This window comes from Phalacrocorax carbo, chromosome 1, assembly GCF_963921805.1.
Source record: "Phalacrocorax carbo chromosome 1, bPhaCar2.1, whole genome shotgun sequence".
Classification (NCBI taxonomy): domain Eukaryota; kingdom Metazoa; phylum Chordata; class Aves; order Suliformes; family Phalacrocoracidae; genus Phalacrocorax; species Phalacrocorax carbo.
In genome coordinates, this window is record NC_087513.1 from 87,890,906 (window position 1) to 87,908,887 (window position 17,982).

The 17,982-nt window shown below is 46.2% G+C and overlaps 2 protein-coding genes across 3 annotated transcripts in view; one reads left to right on the top strand and one right to left on the bottom strand.

Annotated features, from left to right (window-relative positions):
• VTCN1 (V-set domain containing T cell activation inhibitor 1) overlaps positions 1-11,182 on the top strand; it is a 23,883-nt gene extending 12,701 nt beyond the window's left edge. Inside the window, exon 6 of the mRNA XM_009508752.2 lies at positions 11,096-11,182. The gene's annotated coding sequence lies outside the window, so the exon portion shown is untranslated. The remainder of the gene's footprint in view (positions 1-11,095) is intronic.
• On the bottom strand, positions 783-17,957 carry CTC1 (CST telomere replication complex component 1). 2 transcript variants are annotated; one of them, XM_064465484.1, is made up of 24 exons: positions 17,887-17,957; positions 17,656-17,804; positions 14,003-14,249; positions 12,891-13,087; positions 11,706-11,850; positions 11,036-11,326; positions 10,735-10,863; positions 10,173-10,399; positions 8,582-8,756; positions 8,301-8,501; positions 7,939-8,065; positions 7,623-7,737; positions 6,822-7,281; positions 6,457-6,546; positions 6,040-6,183; positions 5,686-5,756; positions 4,787-4,896; positions 4,286-4,451; positions 3,949-4,035; positions 3,705-3,864; positions 3,160-3,224; positions 2,748-2,910; positions 2,480-2,606; positions 783-1,263 (listed from the first exon to the last, which is right to left on the bottom strand). In XM_064465484.1, the coding sequence occupies exons 1-24, from the start codon at positions 17,905-17,907 to the stop codon at positions 1,103-1,105; spliced, it is 3,828 nt and encodes a 1,275-aa protein (XP_064321554.1). In that variant the 5' UTR covers positions 17,908-17,957; the 3' UTR covers positions 783-1,102. The 2 variants fall into 2 exon arrangements, with proteins under 2 accessions (XP_064321554.1, XP_064321563.1); XM_064465493.1 differs by lacking the exon at positions 17,887-17,957 and adding an exon at positions 16,355-16,435 and having other exon boundaries at positions 17,656-17,746.
• Between the last annotated feature and the right edge of the window lie 25 nt (positions 17,958-17,982).

The window sequence follows — 17,982 nt, forward strand, 5'->3', positions numbered from 1 at the left end:
GTGCCACTCATGGTTTGGTCTTAGAAGCGGCCAGCAGGCCTTGAGAAGGAAGATACTTCACATGTGCGCAATGAACCCACCCCCTGAAGTTTAATATAAGGTCAAACTAAGGGTGAAAGGGGAAAGGCAGGGGAAACACTGAACGAACAAAACCCAAAGGAGAGTAGCTGTTTAAATACGCTGTCTGCACACAGAATAAGGTGGGGAAGTAATTGTGTGTGAAATTTCCTGACCTATAGCACAAGATGAAGGATCTGGATGTTATTTTGCCAAAAGCAAGTACAGAACACTTGGCCATCACTGCAAGAAGACGGGAGAGGAATCTCTTCAAATAGTGATCTCCTGTATCCCTGCGTGTTGTATTGGCTAGTCTGCTGTGCCACCATGGATACTGGCACGTGCCATTGCAGTCATCCCCTTTGTAATCGGGATGCACAAGCCTGTAGCATGTTGTGATTTTGTGTCACAGCTCACTGCCTTCCCCTTGTTACCAGCCCCATGTAACGTCCAGGCCACTGTTTAAGCTGCAAAACAATGCAGTCCTGTGATTTAGTTTCCAAACAGCAACTTATTCACTTCCCTTCTCTTCCTGGAAGAAGGAAAGACTTTAAAATTTTTTTTTTAATAATTTCAGTTGGGTTAAGAAGACTATCCTTTGTGGCAACTGTACAGTTTCACATGAAGACAGTGAATGATCTCCAAAATGCCTGGCTCTGGCTCCCAAAGAAAGGATCTACGTTCTGCCTCATTCTCCATATAAATAGATACAGTGTTACTTAAAGTGTATTTTAATCGCTTTATTTAGTAGATACTACTACATAAAAGACACACATTGTGTGTCCTAGGCCCAAAGCAACTGCTGTCATGTAGTAGAAGTATTGAACATCTCTCTTCCAAACCGTAGCCCAGTATCATGGTGGCAATGGTCCAGAATGACCATTCAGGAATTCCACAAGTCACAGCAGCTTCTTGACTGCACCCTTCGCCCTGTGCTCACAGGCCCATGCTCCACTGGAAAGGAGATTAAAAAAAGCTCCCCGTCCCAGTAGGTGTGTCCATAATTCCCCTCCCACTGGGAGGCATGTTAAGCAGTGGCTCTGACTCAGCAGTGACTAGATGTCCTCCTAATCCTCTGGCTGTTCAGATAGCTTAAGGCTTCTTGTTCCACTTCCTCCACGTTCAGGCACAGCAGGCTTGGCCAAGGTCCGACTTGTGACACGAACTCCACTTCACCGCACCGAAAATTTCTCAGCTGCAGTGGAGCTGAAGGGAAAGGATACAACCTGTAACAACCGGCACAGGATTCCTGCTCTGTTGTAGCACACAGCTGTAGATGTTGCTGGGGGAGGGAAGGCCTTGCAGCAGCTGCTTGGCCTCTGCTAAACCTCAAAGGACAGCATGATTAATGAAACCAGGACAGAAGCAGATGAATGCATTTGGCCAGCATCCCTCCAACTTGGAAGAAACAGACATTTACATTGTGAAACGCTGTGAACTATATGCAGCTCACATAGTTGATGCACTGGGCTTTGTATCTTTTCTCCCTATCAGCAACCTGGCCTTAAAGATAGTGCTACTGATAACCACAAGATAACATCTCCACAGCAGAGCATCCTCTAGGAAGCTTAGCAAATCAAACCCTGCAGCCCCTGGACTCATACTCAAGCGCTAATGACTAGCACAAGCAGCTAAGAAGAATGTCCCCTTAATGCAGCAACTGCACAGTTGTGGCAGCATGAGCTCAGACATGAGCACCCATGAATTCAAAACTCTTTAGTGCTTTAAATTCTGTGGCTGTGGTGAGGATTTCCAGGCCTAGTCTTAACTCTGCCTGCTGTCCTGTCTAAAGTCAAAACCCACCTGATTTGAGAGGTCTGCCCAGTAACTCTGGCTGGCCTGAACCCTATCCCATCCAAGGACTGGGAACCTTGCTCTAAAACAGAGAATGCTTTGTGCATAAGAGGCACCCCACAGAAATAAACCTATACCTTAATAACAGGAGACAGGAGGGCAAAAGGGGGATGCTAATAAAACATGTTCTCTCCTGCCACCACTACCACACACACATACAACCCCCACTCCCCCTTACTGACACCTTAGGACAATCACTATCCTGGTTGCTTAGCTGATATATTTTCCTGGAACCATAAATAAAATTTGAATGGAGAAGCTCCAAGTTGTTCACTGCAACTACAAGGACAACTCAATACTATTTTTATGCTTCTTTGTAAAGTAGAAATATTCAGATATAATATTGTTGTATATAGTGACTTCTGTAATATCATTTCTTTATTTTTGTAACCATGGTTCTGCTAATACACATCTTAGCTCTGCACTACAGAATTCACAATTCCATGGAGATCCTCCAAAGATCTTGCTTTGTGGGCAGTGAAAGCAGCTTTCCTTCCCCAGCCGGGTGAGAGGGCTCCACCCCTCCTTCCCACGCTAAATATTACAAAAGCCAACAATGCTTGCTTACCAGGCCGCAGGATCTTGGAGGGCTTCCTGTCTAGGGTGAAATCCAGCAGAATAGGGCGACAGATGAGAGGACTCCTGCACAGGCTTCTCAGGTAGCAAGCAATGAGATCCTCAGGTTCCTCTACATACTGAGGAAGGAAAGGGTGTGTTGCCAGCAAAGGTGCAGAGGGAGGCAGGCAGCCACTGGAACACCCACGGCAAAGGGAAATCCAGTCTAGCTGAGGCCTGAGCCCAGCACACTGCAAGCACTACCAGAATAACCCACTCACCCCCGTGCCAGTAGCTTCCCCATGCTGAATGGACACTCTGCCCCTTCTCTGCACAGAGTTCTGCAGAGCTTCCCACTCGAGAAGGCTCAGGCCCAGCACTGCTGCCACATGCTGGTTCCTGCACAGCACCAACGCTTCACCTGTTCCATCTTCCACCAGCACCCTGTGGAGAGAGCAGGCAGATGCAGAGTGAGGACAGGACAATGCCTGGCTCCCTCACAAATGTCACGCCCTGGATCTCAGTAAAGAGAGAGGGCGGTTTGCTTACATCTGGGAAAACATGACAACTCTAACTACTGTCTTTGCTATTCAGTCCACGGCCCATCCTTGATCTGATTTTCCCTTCCCCTCTGTGTTGTAATTTGTCCCCTCCTACCCACCTCTTTCCACACCCAATCTCTACAGCACTTACCGTGCACTGGCTTGCCTCACTCCTATGTGTGACGGACACGGTGGATTGTGTCGGGTGCACCTCCCCTGAAGGAAGAGTAAAGCTACAGCTATGTACGGGTGGGTAAAAGAAAGAGAAGGGGAAGGGCCACTGCTTCTTTTAACCCTCCCCTAATTAAGTATGCAAATGATTAAAGAACTTCATTCTAAACTGCATTTCCAGTGAGCGTCTTGGGAAAAGTTTGTATGGGGAGAAAAAGAACCTGCTGCAAGGTGCTGAACCTCAACAGCAGTGAACACAGGAAAAGCAGAGCATTAACAGAGTAACATTCTCCCCCTGAATGCCCTTGCTTCATCCCCAGTCCTAGGTGCCAGCCGGCCCGATAACAGATACGCACTTCTAACCAGTCGTCATTTTGGTCCCTTTCTAATAAGCAAGCCCTTTCCAGACACTGGCAAAAGAGGTTTTGGAATCGTGATAGAACTCTTATGGCCTCTACATGGTAGTAGAGGATGTGTCAGAGTAGCAAGTCTCCTCACAAATTATCTCTGTGGAAGTTTGAATACCTCTTTGAAGATGCTGCTGCAAAGTGAGCAAACCCATTGCAGGGACAGAGTCAGTACACAGGACAAGTGGCAAAAAATCCGTGCCTGGGTCAGGTGTTGCAGGTGAGGTTGCAAGGTGGATAGAAACACTAGTGAGGGGGATGAGGCTTCTCCTGCAGGACTAGAATAAACAGGAACGTGAGAAGCCTGGAACGTATAAACCTTTCTTGGGACATCATAGAGTGGATAGAAACCCTGGACTCACCTTGAAGGAAAAGGTAGGTGAGAAGCTGGCAGAGATACGATGGTTACACAGCTAGAGGCAATGTAGGTGCAATAAACGTTATGGAATCTGCAATATGAACAACTAGATGTCAGAAAGAGCTTGTAGAAGACAAACTGCTCAGTTTTCTTGGCATGGCTGGTCTGGTCTTCACTGGTAACATGGTAGGAAAATAATTTGTAGCAAGGTATTGGGAGACACGAAGGCATGGGCAAGGGATGAGGAAAGTCCACAAGAGGAAAGATTTAGAGATGGTTTCAAAGCCAGTAGGGAGAGGTCAGAGCTGGGGCTCAGATCAGGTCTCTAAAGACAGGGTTACCTGGAGATTTTCCGTTCCAAGTTTTGGAAGAGGATCTTGGCTCCAGGTAGCAAACTCCAGAGGTGCTGCAGATAGGTGGCAGCAATGTAGATGTCCACCACAACAGGAGAGCCTGAAGCAACTGAGATGCTGAGCTTCACAGTGTGATCACTGGCTAGCAGACTCTCTGAGGAGATGCAGAACCACACACACCGTGAGCTCACACGCAGGTAGCATAGTCTGTCACTGAGCTGGACCTGCTAGAGGTGTTTTCCCTCCCATCACAATGAGGCTATCACTGTTCCACCTCACAGATGTTCCAGGTACAGTATTCCCATTCCCATCCCCAACACATGCAGCGTATTGTTTCCCAGCCCTCTGATATGCAATGGGATGCAATATCTTGGCATACTTCCACTGTTCTCAGATACAGGAGCGCAGTTAGCCAAGCGCACTGTCTCTTTGAAACAGAAAGAAGCAAGAATCAATCTGTTGCTACTTGACAGACTGTCATTATCTTACCTTTCTGCTTTTGAAGGCCAAGAGTCACAGATGACTTCTCATTCTTGGGAGAGGCACACAAGCTCCTCTCCACTATCTCACCAGAGAAGGAAACAAGGGAACCTGTGAAACTGAGAACAGACCAGGATTTCTATCCTGCCTGAAGACAAATGGAGTGGAAGAAGGCCTGACTCCAAGATTGCCCCAAGGGACAGGTGTGCTGTTTCTTGAGCCTGGTTTCAGGGGAACCTGCCCTTGAGCACCTGAGCTACTGGACTAAGGGCAGCTTGCTGCAGTGCACCCCGCCCAGGGACAGGAGGCCTGTTTAACTCACTTTCTGCTTCTTCAGGCTCAGCACTGAAGAAGAAAAAGAGGGAGGCATTACAGCCTTCCTATCTGCTTAACTCCTAGTTGTTCTTCTTGATTAGAGGAAGAAGCCAACCAAAGAAAAACTCAGTTTACCATAAGACACTGGTGAAGATTTCAGTGTGCGTGCATATCACCCCAGATTAAACATGCTTTGAACAGAAAAGTTTCTAATCCCAGTATTTGTTTGAGCAAGTTATGCCAAAACAATCAAAAAAACAACAAAAAACCCTTACACATTCAGCTTCATTTTCCCTGCTGCACCTGTTTCCACTTCTGACAGGAATTTAGCAGAGATCTTTGGAACCTAGTCCACACTAGTAGTAATTCAAATTTTTTCTGGACACCATTTTGCAGTTTCATCAGCTGCAATCCTTTAACTTTGATAAACAGGGTGGGGCAGTCTAGACTACTTGCACATAGGAAGATTTCCAAACCATATTCCTATGGCAGATAATTCATTGCTGTTCAATGTAGTACTGTCTCCAATAAAGATGAATGCAGACCTACTCCCTGAGACACGGTCACATGTAATTTGGGGCAGACCAACATACCTGCTGCTAAGTACTTCTGGAATGGAGGAAATTCTCTGGTCCATGCCTCTCAGCACCGACCTGGCTGCCAGCTAGAAGTGGGGGAGACATGGACTCAGATGGATTGTAATTTATGGCTATCCCCAGACAGAGAGAGGAAAACTCTGCATGCTTAGAGCTACATCAAGCAACAGATGCTTCCTCCCCAGATTAATTCTGAGGCATGAAAATGTGAAGGCCAGCAGCAGCCTCTGAAGGACCTTAGAGCAGAATGGTCTCATCAACAAGACATTCTGTTTCAGTAATTTTCTGAGCTAGTTCTGGAGAGATCTACAAGTAGCCTGTGAAAGTCCAGAGCAATAAGGCGCTGCCTACCTGGTTCTCAGTCAGACAGGAGATCCATGTCTCATGCTGTAAGTGCCAGCTATCTTGGACAGGCAGGCACAGGGGGCAGGATGACCTCCTCAGGAACTTTGCTGGCACAGGTGAAAAACAGAGCTTGTCAAACACTTCCAAGTCCTGAGAGAAGAGCAATAAGGCAAGAAAAAGGACTACTAAAGGAAGGTACATAGGAAAAAAGGGCCACTGAAGAATGATGGTTTAAAGAAAAAAAAAATCCACTGAACTCAGAGCTCTGAGAATTTTAACCAAACATAGAACTGAAGCAGTTCCTTGGCAAGACAGATGGGAATTCTAAGCCCTGAAAAGAGTTTTGTCACCCTGACTCCTCAACTCCCACATGCGGTTCAGTAAAGTCTCCAAAGGGAAACAGCGAGACAACCTCTCTCTTACCGAGCAGTGGGGCACAATGAAGCGATACAGCCCATCCAGGTGCAGAAATGGAAACCATCGTAGAGACTTCCCCATGAAGAGCAGTAGTGCCTGGCAGGGGCGGGGGGTGGGGAGGGGAGAAAGAGGGAAAAGGTGATGGAAATGTTAGGAAAAAAGGTAGAAAATGAAAAATACAGCAAGAAGAGAGCAAGCCCAACAGAGGATCTCTTGCTTGAGAAGTAAGGTTAGCCCCATCAGGGATAACCAAGACAAAAATCACTCTCCTGTTGATTAGGATTCTAGATCCTTAATTATCATACAGGCTCCCTGAGGAGCCAGCTCCCAGCCTTATAAAACCACCCCACTAAAGCTGCCTCCTGCCTTACTTCTTGCTGTGTCATGCCCTCTTTTCCATCACAGCTGGTCTCTTCCAGCTCTGGTAGATTCCCACTTTCTCTGGAGTGGCTCCAGAGCCGAGGTCTGCCCAGCCACAGCACTGTGGCTTGGAAACTGCGCTGCAGCTCCTGTCCTCTTCCATCTTCTCTGGGTAGTTGGTAATTGCGTAATATAAGGCCCTCTTTCTGGGTAACCAAGAATAGATGAGATACACAGCTGGTTATTATAGTACTGCTCTGGCCATTCTGACAGTCCTCATCTCTGTGAATATCTGGCTTGGGATCCTCCAATTTCAGAATTTTTGCCACTGGGGTTTCCGGCTCAGATGTTAAGCTGCCACCATCCTTCTTCCTCAAAGAGGAGCTGTTTCCACTCCTAAGGCTTTTCTGGATTTGTCCTTCAGCAGCATGGAGAACCCGAACATCCTCAAAGTAGAACTGCACATAGACACTGAAACGACAAATAGCAGCTGTGAAACTCCCTGTTCCTGTCAGGAGGCTGTCTGAAACAAGAGGTTATCTGGCAAAAGCACTTCTGGTGACTGCCCCACACGTATTCAGCAGGAGCAGCGGAAAAGGCTGAAGTAGAGGGCAGCTCCCAGGCTGGGTGTATTCTGTACAAAATGGAGATGGTGGGTTTGTCGCTGATAAAGAACTCCTTTCCTGCAAATAGCAAAGGACAGTTGCTTTGCCACTGAAATACTATGCTGAGAAGCAGCTTTATCATAGTCCAAAATAGCTGTAGAACTGCAGAGTGATGATTTTAATTGGGCATGGAATAAAGGGACTTGCCTGGTTTTTTTCTCCCTCACATGCTCCAGATTTGCTAGCTGCTCCCAGGAGGGAAAATCAGTCTGAAGGAATCTCTCCACCACAAGCTGGTAGTTTTCCACCTGCAAGAGTGATCCTGCAAACACATCAGAGAAAGGAGCTGAGCTAATTAAAAGAGCATACAAAACAAGCAAGTTCAATTTCCTCATTTTAAAGTCACGAGGCCAGGCAGTGACAGTTCAGCATCTCCATACCAAGTCCCCTCTTCCTTGTTTTGGAGCTGGATGGCAGAACAGCAAAAGCCCAGCACCCTCAAATTTAGTTTAGTGGGACACACCTATGAGAGCAGTATGGGTAAAGGGGCTACCATCCTTATGGCATATCACACAGGGAAGTGTGCTGCTCTTGTCCTGCAGCTGTAGGGAACTGCTCCTGGAGGAGACTCTCAGCACACCCAGTAGTATCTGCAACAGAAAGGAAGCTGCAAAGAGCATCAAACACTTCCCATCTTTGACGGCTATAAATCAAAGTGTGCGTAGCAGCAGCCTGAATTCAGCCTGTGTTCAACGCATCACAGGTGAGGAAAGCAGTTTCATTCCCTAACAGGGGGAACAGGCATGCATCAGACAGAGTACTGGAAGGCATAGGGAGAACTGGGAACTCTCAGGGCACGGACAGTAAAGGGAACAAGGCACTTACCAGGCGGGGCTGGAAATTTCCTGCTGAGAATGTGCAGTAGGACCAGGTCAGTCTGCGATTCAGGTCCTGGGAGCCCAGGTGCTGTGCCTCCAAGGGGGAAAGCAGCTGTGATGGACTGAAGCCTTCCCAGCTCTTCTGTTCTACCATATGGCAAACTGCAGACAGAGATAGGGCCTGGCACGGGGGGTTCAGGGTCAAATACTAAAAAGAAAGAAAGAATGAACCAGTTGAATTTTTTCCCATCAGACAAACAGGAGACAGCTCACAGAGCATTTACTCACCTTCTGCAAGGGACACCGGTGTATTTTTCCTAGGATTTCATTATAAATATCTCTTGCTTCCTCTTTACCTGGCCCCACAGCTTGCAGAAGGGGGACAAGGAACTTCTCAGCAGCTCCAGGGTTTTGGCGCTTAGAGCTAAGCAACAGTCGATGGCGCCCAAAGAAACAAGAAAACCTGAAGAAAATTAAGACAGAAGCATTAGCAGTCCTCACTTCTTGATGAGTTTTGCATGTAAGTCAGGGATTATTTCTGCTTGTTATGAGTGAACATGCTGTGTAGGACAAGAGCTACGGGGAGCGCAAAAATAACATGAAGTGATTAAAAAAAGGAACATTTAAGGGCGATGCAGATTTATGTCAGGTAAGCAGGCAAGGAACAGGAAAGTATAGGGAAATGGACAGACTGGCAAAATCTTGAAACTCAAATGGACAAAAAAAAAAACCACAAAAAATAAACCCCAAAATAAGCACCCTGCAATAAGCTTCCTCTAAATCACACAAAGGGACCTCCACGCATTTTGGCTAAGTTTGACATGATTACTGATGTTAGGTATGCTTGGCTTTCTTTTACATGTTGCAAAGAAAATCACAACACAGTAACAACTACAGACTGCTCTTGTTCCTTGCGTTGCACTCCTTTCAGAAGTTTAGCTCACTACTTTTGAATGCCTGGAAGAGATCACACTGCCAGTCAAAATGCAACTTAATAACTGAAAGTGAACTCAAAAAGAGATAACAACTAACTCACTGGAACAATTTTCAAGCAGCAGCAGGACTTAGCAACCACATTTTTAAAAAGTGGAAAAGCTAATAAAAACTGGAACTTATAGCTATCATCATTCCCATGGCAAAACTGAAGCTGTTGTATGGAAAGCATAGTAAAAATTATGCAGTGCCAGTAAAGCACATGAATACTGAGCATTCTATAAACTACTGCTTGACCGCCTGAGATTAAATATATACATTTTAGTTTTTGAAGTCCAAGGCAGCAGTTACACTGATCAACCATAAGTATTCCAGAACAAACACAAACATTTTCATTACAGAACCTAGAAGTAAACATACAAACTGGCCCACAGCTGTCACGCAAACAGAGTGCAGCCATCAGGGAGAGCAGGAAGCCATCTGGAAGGCCCAGGGACAAGCATGTGTGGGAAAATCTGTGCCTGGTTGTGGTCTGGTTTTAGCAGTAGTTTCCAGCTCCAGCCTCAGTGCCCACCTTGATTTGTCAAGCAAACCACATTGGCAGGCACACATCCCTACAGTGCTTCCATTTTTCAGGACAAAACTTCCTAGGCAGGACTACATGAGCACGTGCCCTGGAGCACTGCAGCTTCTTGACAGCAATGGGCTTGCTGCATGTGCACCTGAAAAACATACAGGATTTTCTCATAAGAGCAACTACAAGGTACAAGCAACGGGAAGTGATGTGAAATCTAGAGTAATGGCTCACTTAGGCCAGTAAGCCAGAAGCAATTGCTACTGCTATTAGTATCCAAGCATAGTAATTTTGTGAACCCTTGGTCTAGAAAATACCCAGGTAGCTTACAAAGCACATTTATATGTAGCCTGACTTCAGAACTGTCCTCACCTCTCCTCAAAAGTCTCCAGGAGGCTCACCAGCCAGAGGTAGAATGGCATACCAAGATTGTAGCGGAAAAGCAGCTGTAAGTAGAGATTTCCTGAAGAGGCTGGTGGCTGGTAGGCGGTGCTGAGCCTTGAAAAACTCTTCAGCACAACAGTGCTCTTCAGGCAAGCACCAAGTACAATGAAAGGGAAGGATACCAGAGGCTTCTGCAGGAGGTGGACATCGATGAGCTGAGACACACAGACATACAATTTAAGAGAGGAGATGCTAGTGTGCCACCACTCCCCAAAACCATCACCCCACCCTAAATCCTTCTGTCACTCTACTGGATTGTCTGTAAATCCAATGGGCCTGAGAGACCTGACACTGCTCAGGGATGAATCAGATAACCGTTTTGACTCTCATGACTGAGCCTAGACAGTAAGATCTCCAATTTTGTTCCAGATACTTGCTGAAATAATTCCAATGTTCCCATAGTCTTCTGTTCCTCCACACACTCGTAAGCCATCCCCAGGGCCTGAGTCTTTTCCACTGAATGCTTTATGCCTCGTAAGTTCCAACTTACCTCCACACATGCTCCTGGTCGGAGTCCACGTGCAGAGTTCAACAACTGCTGGTAAGCAAGGCACAAGCAGACTTTGTTATCCAGTAAAAAGAGACCAGCTTGGACATTGAGTATTTTGGTGATAGTTCCCTAAATAGAAAGCAAACAGCAAGTTACAGGAGTGTTGAGAGTCCCAGAACATAAGAGACTCATAGGACTAGAGCAATAGGGAAATAAATGAATGATAAAAATAAGACCTTGCAGGCCAGGAGCTGATGCCCTCGAGCACAACTAGGTGAAGGCTAACCCTATGAATCCTTACCACATATGAGATGATCTTGGACTCTTTGGTTAATCCTGACCTCTCTTCTTCCATTCCCAGCTCCAAGGAATCACTGAGCTGCTCAGCAGCCTCAAGGGGAGAAGATTGAGTGGATTCTCCTTGCCAAGCATTGTCCAGTGGCTGCTCTGCACAGTAGGGCAGAAGGCAGGAAGAAACACTGGTGACAAACATCCTTTGTCCAGATTTCTTCAGGCTGGACATACTCAGGCCTGTTACTGTGTACCTGTGACCCAACTGGAGGATATGATGCCATGCCAGCTGGTTGGGCTTCTAGAGCAGAGAAACCAAAAGCAACATCAGCATCTCCTGCACTGGACAAAGTTCTTCTGAACTCCAATAACCCCACCCTAAAAATCCTTTTCCTTCAAGAGGACTGCGTTACACTCTTAGCAAAAGGGTGATCTCTATCAGATGTTCAGGGACACTGTAGCTGCATGAGGGAGGAGGGCTGTATTACTGCAGGGTATAGAGCTAGACTTCTAACATACAAGGACTACTGTAGGCTGCATGGGGGACATGGAAAGAGAATCATGAGTGAAAAGAAGAATAAATCAAACCAGGAAGTCAAAGGCAAGCTTCAAAGAATTAATCAGCTAGCACTTACACAGATACTGACAGCGCATTTGTGAGCAGAATTCCAAGGACTTACCTGTACCAGCACAGGGGCCCAAACAGCTGAGGTGAAGCACTTCAGAAACAAGAAGAAGAATGTCTTGTAGTGAATGCAAAGGAGAGGCCCGAGTCTCGCCAATTCACCTGCCACAGTGAGCTTTGATCTTTTCTTACATGGAATCCTAGAGGGCAATTGAGGAGGCAAAGGAAGTCAGAGATGAAAGAAGAACTCAAAAGTGTCTCAAAAGGCAAATAAACAAATATGCAGCATGCACCTTCTGGAAATAAAGGATCCAACACGGTAATATGGACCATCTCTCAGAGAGGTTTTCAAAACAATATTTGGCTACGAAATTCTTACTTTAACTTTTATATATTAAATCCTTCTAACATTTTAAAAAAACCTTAATCGTTCAAGATGGCAGGGTTGTGTTGAACAAATTCATGTGTTCCATGACAACATCCAGATTATAAAAAGCTTTACCACAAACAAGGAGCTAATTATAGGTCAAAAAGGGGAAAAAAAGAAAACAAACAAAACAAAATGGTCACAGACAATTCTTCAGCAGAAAACAGAATTCAGCTTTGTAGATCCTTGGAATATGATACTGTGGAAGCTCTACACCTATAAACAAAAGAGGTCTGAAAGCAACAATGGAGTCTTCCTAACAAACTTGGCACAGGGTGAAAGAGCAGCAAAACTGAAAGCAGATGAGAGGAGAGAGAGGTGACATTTCTTTAGTCATTTCAAACTTTCATTTAAAAAAAACCCAAAATTCATTTCAAACAGACAATTGCCATTTGCCATTTTCATTTCAGCTCCTAGTGGACTTGAATATAACCATCCCACTTAGTCTAAACAAGTGCATTCTTGATTCTAAAACATATAAACAATTATGTAACTTTATGATTTTTTTAAAAAAATAAATACCAGGATGTCCACACACAGAAGTACCAGGAACAACATTTAATGACTTTACTGGCAACATTTTTAACCATGATCTTGCACAACCTGAAATTATCAGCTTGACTAAGATTTGTAATTCCATTGGCTACATTTTCACATACTGTATTATTTCCACTAAAGACAACAGTTACTGTTATCAACTGACATTTAACTGGCATCTTTATCTCAGCAATCTGATAAGAATTTGGCTGGTGGTGTATATTAATTTCACATTAGAATCTAGAATTGTAATCTAATAGCACGGTAGGTGTCTACCTGGAGGTAAGCAGTGACTCAGCTGATGCTGGGTAGGTGACTGGAATGCTGTCAGGTACTTCTTTTGGGAGATTTACTAGCACTGGATCCACCAGGATTTCCACATACCCTGCTGTGCTCTGGTTGGTCTGTGGTATATATGACCAGCTTGGGAAGAGGAACAGAGACTCCAGCCACTCAAGTTCAAAATGCAGAAGCTAAGACAAAAGATGAAGAGATAAAAGCTTGAGATGAGTTACAGTATGTTTTCTCAGCATTACTTACAATGTTCCTTACTAATTTGCCCTTCCATGCCCATCACAAGCTCTTGTTCTACTGCTGGGCTTCATTACTAAATGAAAGCAGTGTTTTCTGCCCTCTCGTATCTTGGATGGAGAAATTCTGTCCTTGCAGATGCAAGTCTGAAACAGATTTGCAGAGCTCTACAGCTACAATTTCCTAGGTTATAGTCACACCCTCCCGGCAAGGTGATAATTAATTCACTGCAAGGTTTAGTTATTTTCAGACTATTTTTCTAAAATTCTCACCTACTTTCTTTTCCCCTACGTTTTCAGTTAGAAGTTCATACCAATGTAACTTTTCCCAAGTCTTTACCTCCTTGGAAAGCACAGCCTTAATGCTCTTTCATCACCACTCTAGGGGTTACCTCTTATCTAGACTCCCCTTGCCTTCAAAGACCTTCAGGAAGCTTTTCATTCAATACCACTGGCATGCAAGCTATTATTTTCTGAAAGTATGTCATCAGTGCATCACTGAACAGCCAGTACAACTCTCTGGAGAGTTACTCCACTAGTTGGAATTCACCAATAGAGACTAGTGCTATGACCTCCAGATCTCCCAGGCCACCTCATACTGTTGAGAATTTAACTGAACTCTATATTAGGCCATCTCTTTTTTTCCAAGCTAGTATATTCAATATTTGTTCTCCTAGCAATGAGAAATTTGACATGTTCTAGCCTCTCCCCAGGATTTGATCTTGCTTTTCCCTGCCTGTTACACAGATGTGTTATCTCCCTCACTACAGACTTTGGCAGACCATCTGAAGTCCCTGGTGGTCTGCAACACTGCCCCAGAAGTGGGAGTAAACACAGAATCCCTGACCAAGGACATACCTCACATGGAATTATCCCAGTGTTGTCTTTTACATATAGACAACCATCTACCAGCTTCTCTTTGTTCTCTTGCCTTCCATCCGTTAAATAGCCAACCAAGATCAGGTAAGTCCTTGGCAAAGCACTGTGCATGGGTAAAGCAGCTTGTCCTTGATGAGCCCATTCTTTAAATTCATTAGTGCTCCAAGTCAGGTGGCTGCAGCATGGCATGCACTGCTGATGCTGTAGGTCAGAGATGGAGATGAAACTGGAAAGAAAAGCAAAGCAAAGCAAGGCTATAGGAAAAAAACCCTCAGTCTGCAAAGTTTGAGAATTAAAATGATCACTGCAGTGGACAAAGCTTGGCTAAGTCAGAAGAGCCTTAGGTGTTGGCATGGTCTGACGATACCACATGGCAAGAATCAACCCATTCACTGGCATTTATCAAGGATCTCTCGCAGCCCAGTCAGCATGTTCTCCTTCAGCATCCTCTCTGAAAACAGACATCCTTTGCTACTGTGGTCACCTGAGCAGGCAAGCAGAAGACTTGGAGAAAGAGATAATTGACAGTTGATAAAATGGAGCATGTTTTCAAGTACATGTGAGGGGAGGTAAGAGGGAGAAGTTATTAGTTCAGACATTTTTTCGCTTGAATGGGAGACTCTGTGGGAAAACTCTGACAACTGCTCAACAGTTTACAGATCAGTAACAAACACAGGTAAATACAGACTAATTCCATCATCTGGTGCTAACAAGTGCTGAACTGTAGCAAAAGGAAGGATGAACAACTTCTAGATGAAGCTCGTGACAGCTTTGGAACAAATTCTCTCCTGTGGATAGCTTACACAATACAAAGCTGAAAGACAGCAAGCCAGTAATCTTAGACTAGGCCTTCACTTATACGAACAGAGCCAAGCTAGCCCTGAATCTTTCCACCTGCCCTCCTGGCTTTGGGGAGAATGGGGAGGAGATGCAACATCAAATAAACCACGTGTGAAGCTGTCTGCATTTTATCACCTATCCTGCCTCGACTGACCACAGTACTGATTGTGGGAGAACAAGGCAGCATACTTACTAGATTCTAAGCCTTTTCAGTGTTTATATGATCACAGCAGCATTCATCACCATTGTTTACATCCTGGCTCTCTATGCTAGAGAATTAACAAAAGTCCTCTGTCCATGCTAACATCAACACTGGAAGAGCAAATACAGACTGGTCTTCAGCTAGTAATTTTGCTACTTGTTTCCAGTGAGGTTAGCTGACAATTTTAGGTTGTGAAACTGGAGCTCTATTCACAACACCCACTTGCTCAGCAGCAGGACATAATCAAATTCAGAGAGTAGGAATTTGAAGAGTTTCTCTTGATTAGTCAGGTATCAAAGGTTCAAAGCCAGAAACTGGTCTAGACGAGCGATGGTTCTGAATCAGCTATAAATAGTATTATATAAAAAATTAATTGGAAGAGATAAACTTATGCAGGTACTTATGTTGTGTATTTGGCAGGAACGTGAACAGGTGAAAGATTAGCTGAAAAGGACATAAGCAAACTGCTCCATCCTCAGAGACAGAGCAGCACTGGGAATAACACTGGTATCTATGTGTCATGCACTGTTCCCAGATTGTTATCCACAGTGAGACAGATTTTGTCTGTTAATGCTCTTCACTGACGAGATGCCAGACAGTTAACATATGCCACAATCTTATTATATTCTTCCACTGTGTTTAAGCAACTCACTTTAACCTATATAGTAAGCCTAATACATAATAAGACAGAAATTGGTAGAGCAAGATACATGAAATTTGGGGAAGGGGAATACGACCTGTTCGGTGTTCCAGTAGTCCACGGCAAGGTCAAAGGCGGTGGGGGTCTCAGACCAGCTGAGAGGGAGCTCCACCGAGTTACTCCCATGCTCCAATTTTATAGCTGGTGCGAAGCCCCTAGTCCCCACATAACTTTGTACCCGGAGTCTTAATCACTGCAGCACACTCTGCTATGACTCCTGGAGCTGAAGAGGGGCTGTTTGGGTAGACAAATGTGGGGCAAGGAGGGAGGAAAGCCTCATGGTTCAGTGAAGCTGTTCACACTTCTATAATTTAAAGGAACCACACAACTAAACCCTCAACCATGAGTTGTGTTGGTGATTAGTGTTTAGTTGCAAGTGGGCAACAGCTTCTTGATTTGGTTTAAATACTTCCCCCAGGGTGTTCTGTTAGAAACTGTCCAGTCTCTTAACATAAGTTCAGGCCTAATTTTCTGGCAGCCGATAAGCAGTGTAGGGAGTGGCAGAGGCATGTTATCAGAGTCTGCACCACTGGGGCTGTGGGCTAAGCAAGGAGCGACCACCAAATCTTCACCTAGTTCCACCCCTCACCTCAGTCTTATCGTGGTGTTCCCCTCTTCAGCAGGCCCCCGACATAAGTCCAGTCCCAGGGTTAGGACCCCACACTATGATCTACAAGGAGGACACAGCGCTGCTCATGTTTTCATCACATGTGCTGACTGCTCTTTGTGAAAAACCAAAAACTACAGCAGTACACTGGGTCCTGGTTATCACACACAGAGAACTAACAGGACCCTCTTCTGGTGCTCCAGAGCTTGACACATAGCTGTGGTTGCAGTATGTCGCTTACAAACAGATCATTGGCCTCATTACCAACTACCTTCAACTCTTGTCTGTGAATTCTCCTGAATATAAACCAAACTCTGGTTTAAACATTTTAATATATAGTCTATAGAAAAAAATATGGCTTAGATGAGATCAGCTTGGCTGGTGTGAAGGACCTACCTCTATAAACTTTTAGTATAAAATTAAAGGCCACAAGGCCCTTATCAATTCCAGTTGACCTTTGCCCCAAAACCAGCTGTACTAGGGGGTTTTGTAGACATTCTCTCACTATAAGTTGGAGTGAGAAAGAAGTAGATCCAGATGAGCCAAACCTTCCAATCTGGACCTCTCTCGGCAAGTTGTGTGTTTTTCATGATGGTAAGCACCCAAAAGCCTTTACCAACTAAACCATGGACCACGCTATCCTAGATTCCTCCTTTGTGAGAGCACACACTTGGAGGCAGACCTCAGCAGGCTAAGAGCCTCAGAGACCACTGCCCAAGAACAGCCTCCTGAGCAGACCAGAGGGATCCAGCTGGGAAGCCACCATGCAAAAGCCGTGCAGTCGAGCAGCTCGCTTTCACAGCAAGATGCCCTACTTTGGTTACACACTCTACCTACCGCAGACTAGCGGATACGGTGCTTAATCATACCGCAAGAGCGATCGGGGGCGCATCGAAGCCAAGAAAACGCATGCGGTTACCCGTCTTCGAGAACATCCCTCCCACACCCAGCATCCGGGGCAGGCGTCGCACATGAACGAGCGGCGATCGCCTGGCGGCGGTGGCGGCGCCTCTGGCTGCTGCTCCTCCTGCTGCTAGTGGTGGTGGTGGTGGTGGTACAGTCGCCGTGCCGACGTCCCGGGAGGACCCCGCCAGGCCCGTTCCGCCGACCCGTGGGTGCAGCCGATCACTGCACGGTTGAACGGGATGGAGCGGGGGAGGGGCGTCCCCGCCGAAACGTGCCACACGTGCGCAGGGGAGGAACGCGGACACCGGGCCCAAAGGAACCCCCTCCCTCCATCCCCTCATCCCTCTCCACCCTTCCCCTCCCCGCCCCGCGATTACCTGTAGCCGAGTGGCAGGTCCCCGCCACCCGCGCTCCGCAGGTACCGCAGCACCGCGTCCAGCGGCGGCGGCTCCGGCCCACCAGGCCCCTCGCGTGCAGGGAGAGCTCGGCGGGCGAAGTCCCGAGCCGCCTGCAGCCAGCGTTGCTCCTGAGGAGAAACAGAGAAACGGGGATTCAGCGCCGTGTGGCGGGGAGGTCCCGGGGCCGCTCCCCCGCCCCGGGTCACTCACAGCCGCGCTAGCCTCCGCCATGACAGCGCCCGGCCAGGCCGCGCAACTCGCGGCGTTGCCATAGCGACGCGGTAGCGGGGAGCGCGCAGGGCACGC

Excerpts from the sequence above, each read along its gene's own strand:
- CTC1 (XM_064465484.1), bottom strand. The coding sequence starts at position 17,907 with ATGGCGGAGGCTAGCGCGGCT. Across the intron at positions 6,547-6,821 it reads AGGGCATGACACAGCAAGAA|GCACTACTGCTCTTCATGGG; the intron begins GTAAGGCAGGAG and ends CGCCCCTGCCAG. Across the intron at positions 6,184-6,456 it reads TCATTGTGCCCCACTGCTCG|GACTTGGAAGTGTTTGACAA; the intron begins GTAAGAGAGAGG and ends CTCTTCTCTCAG.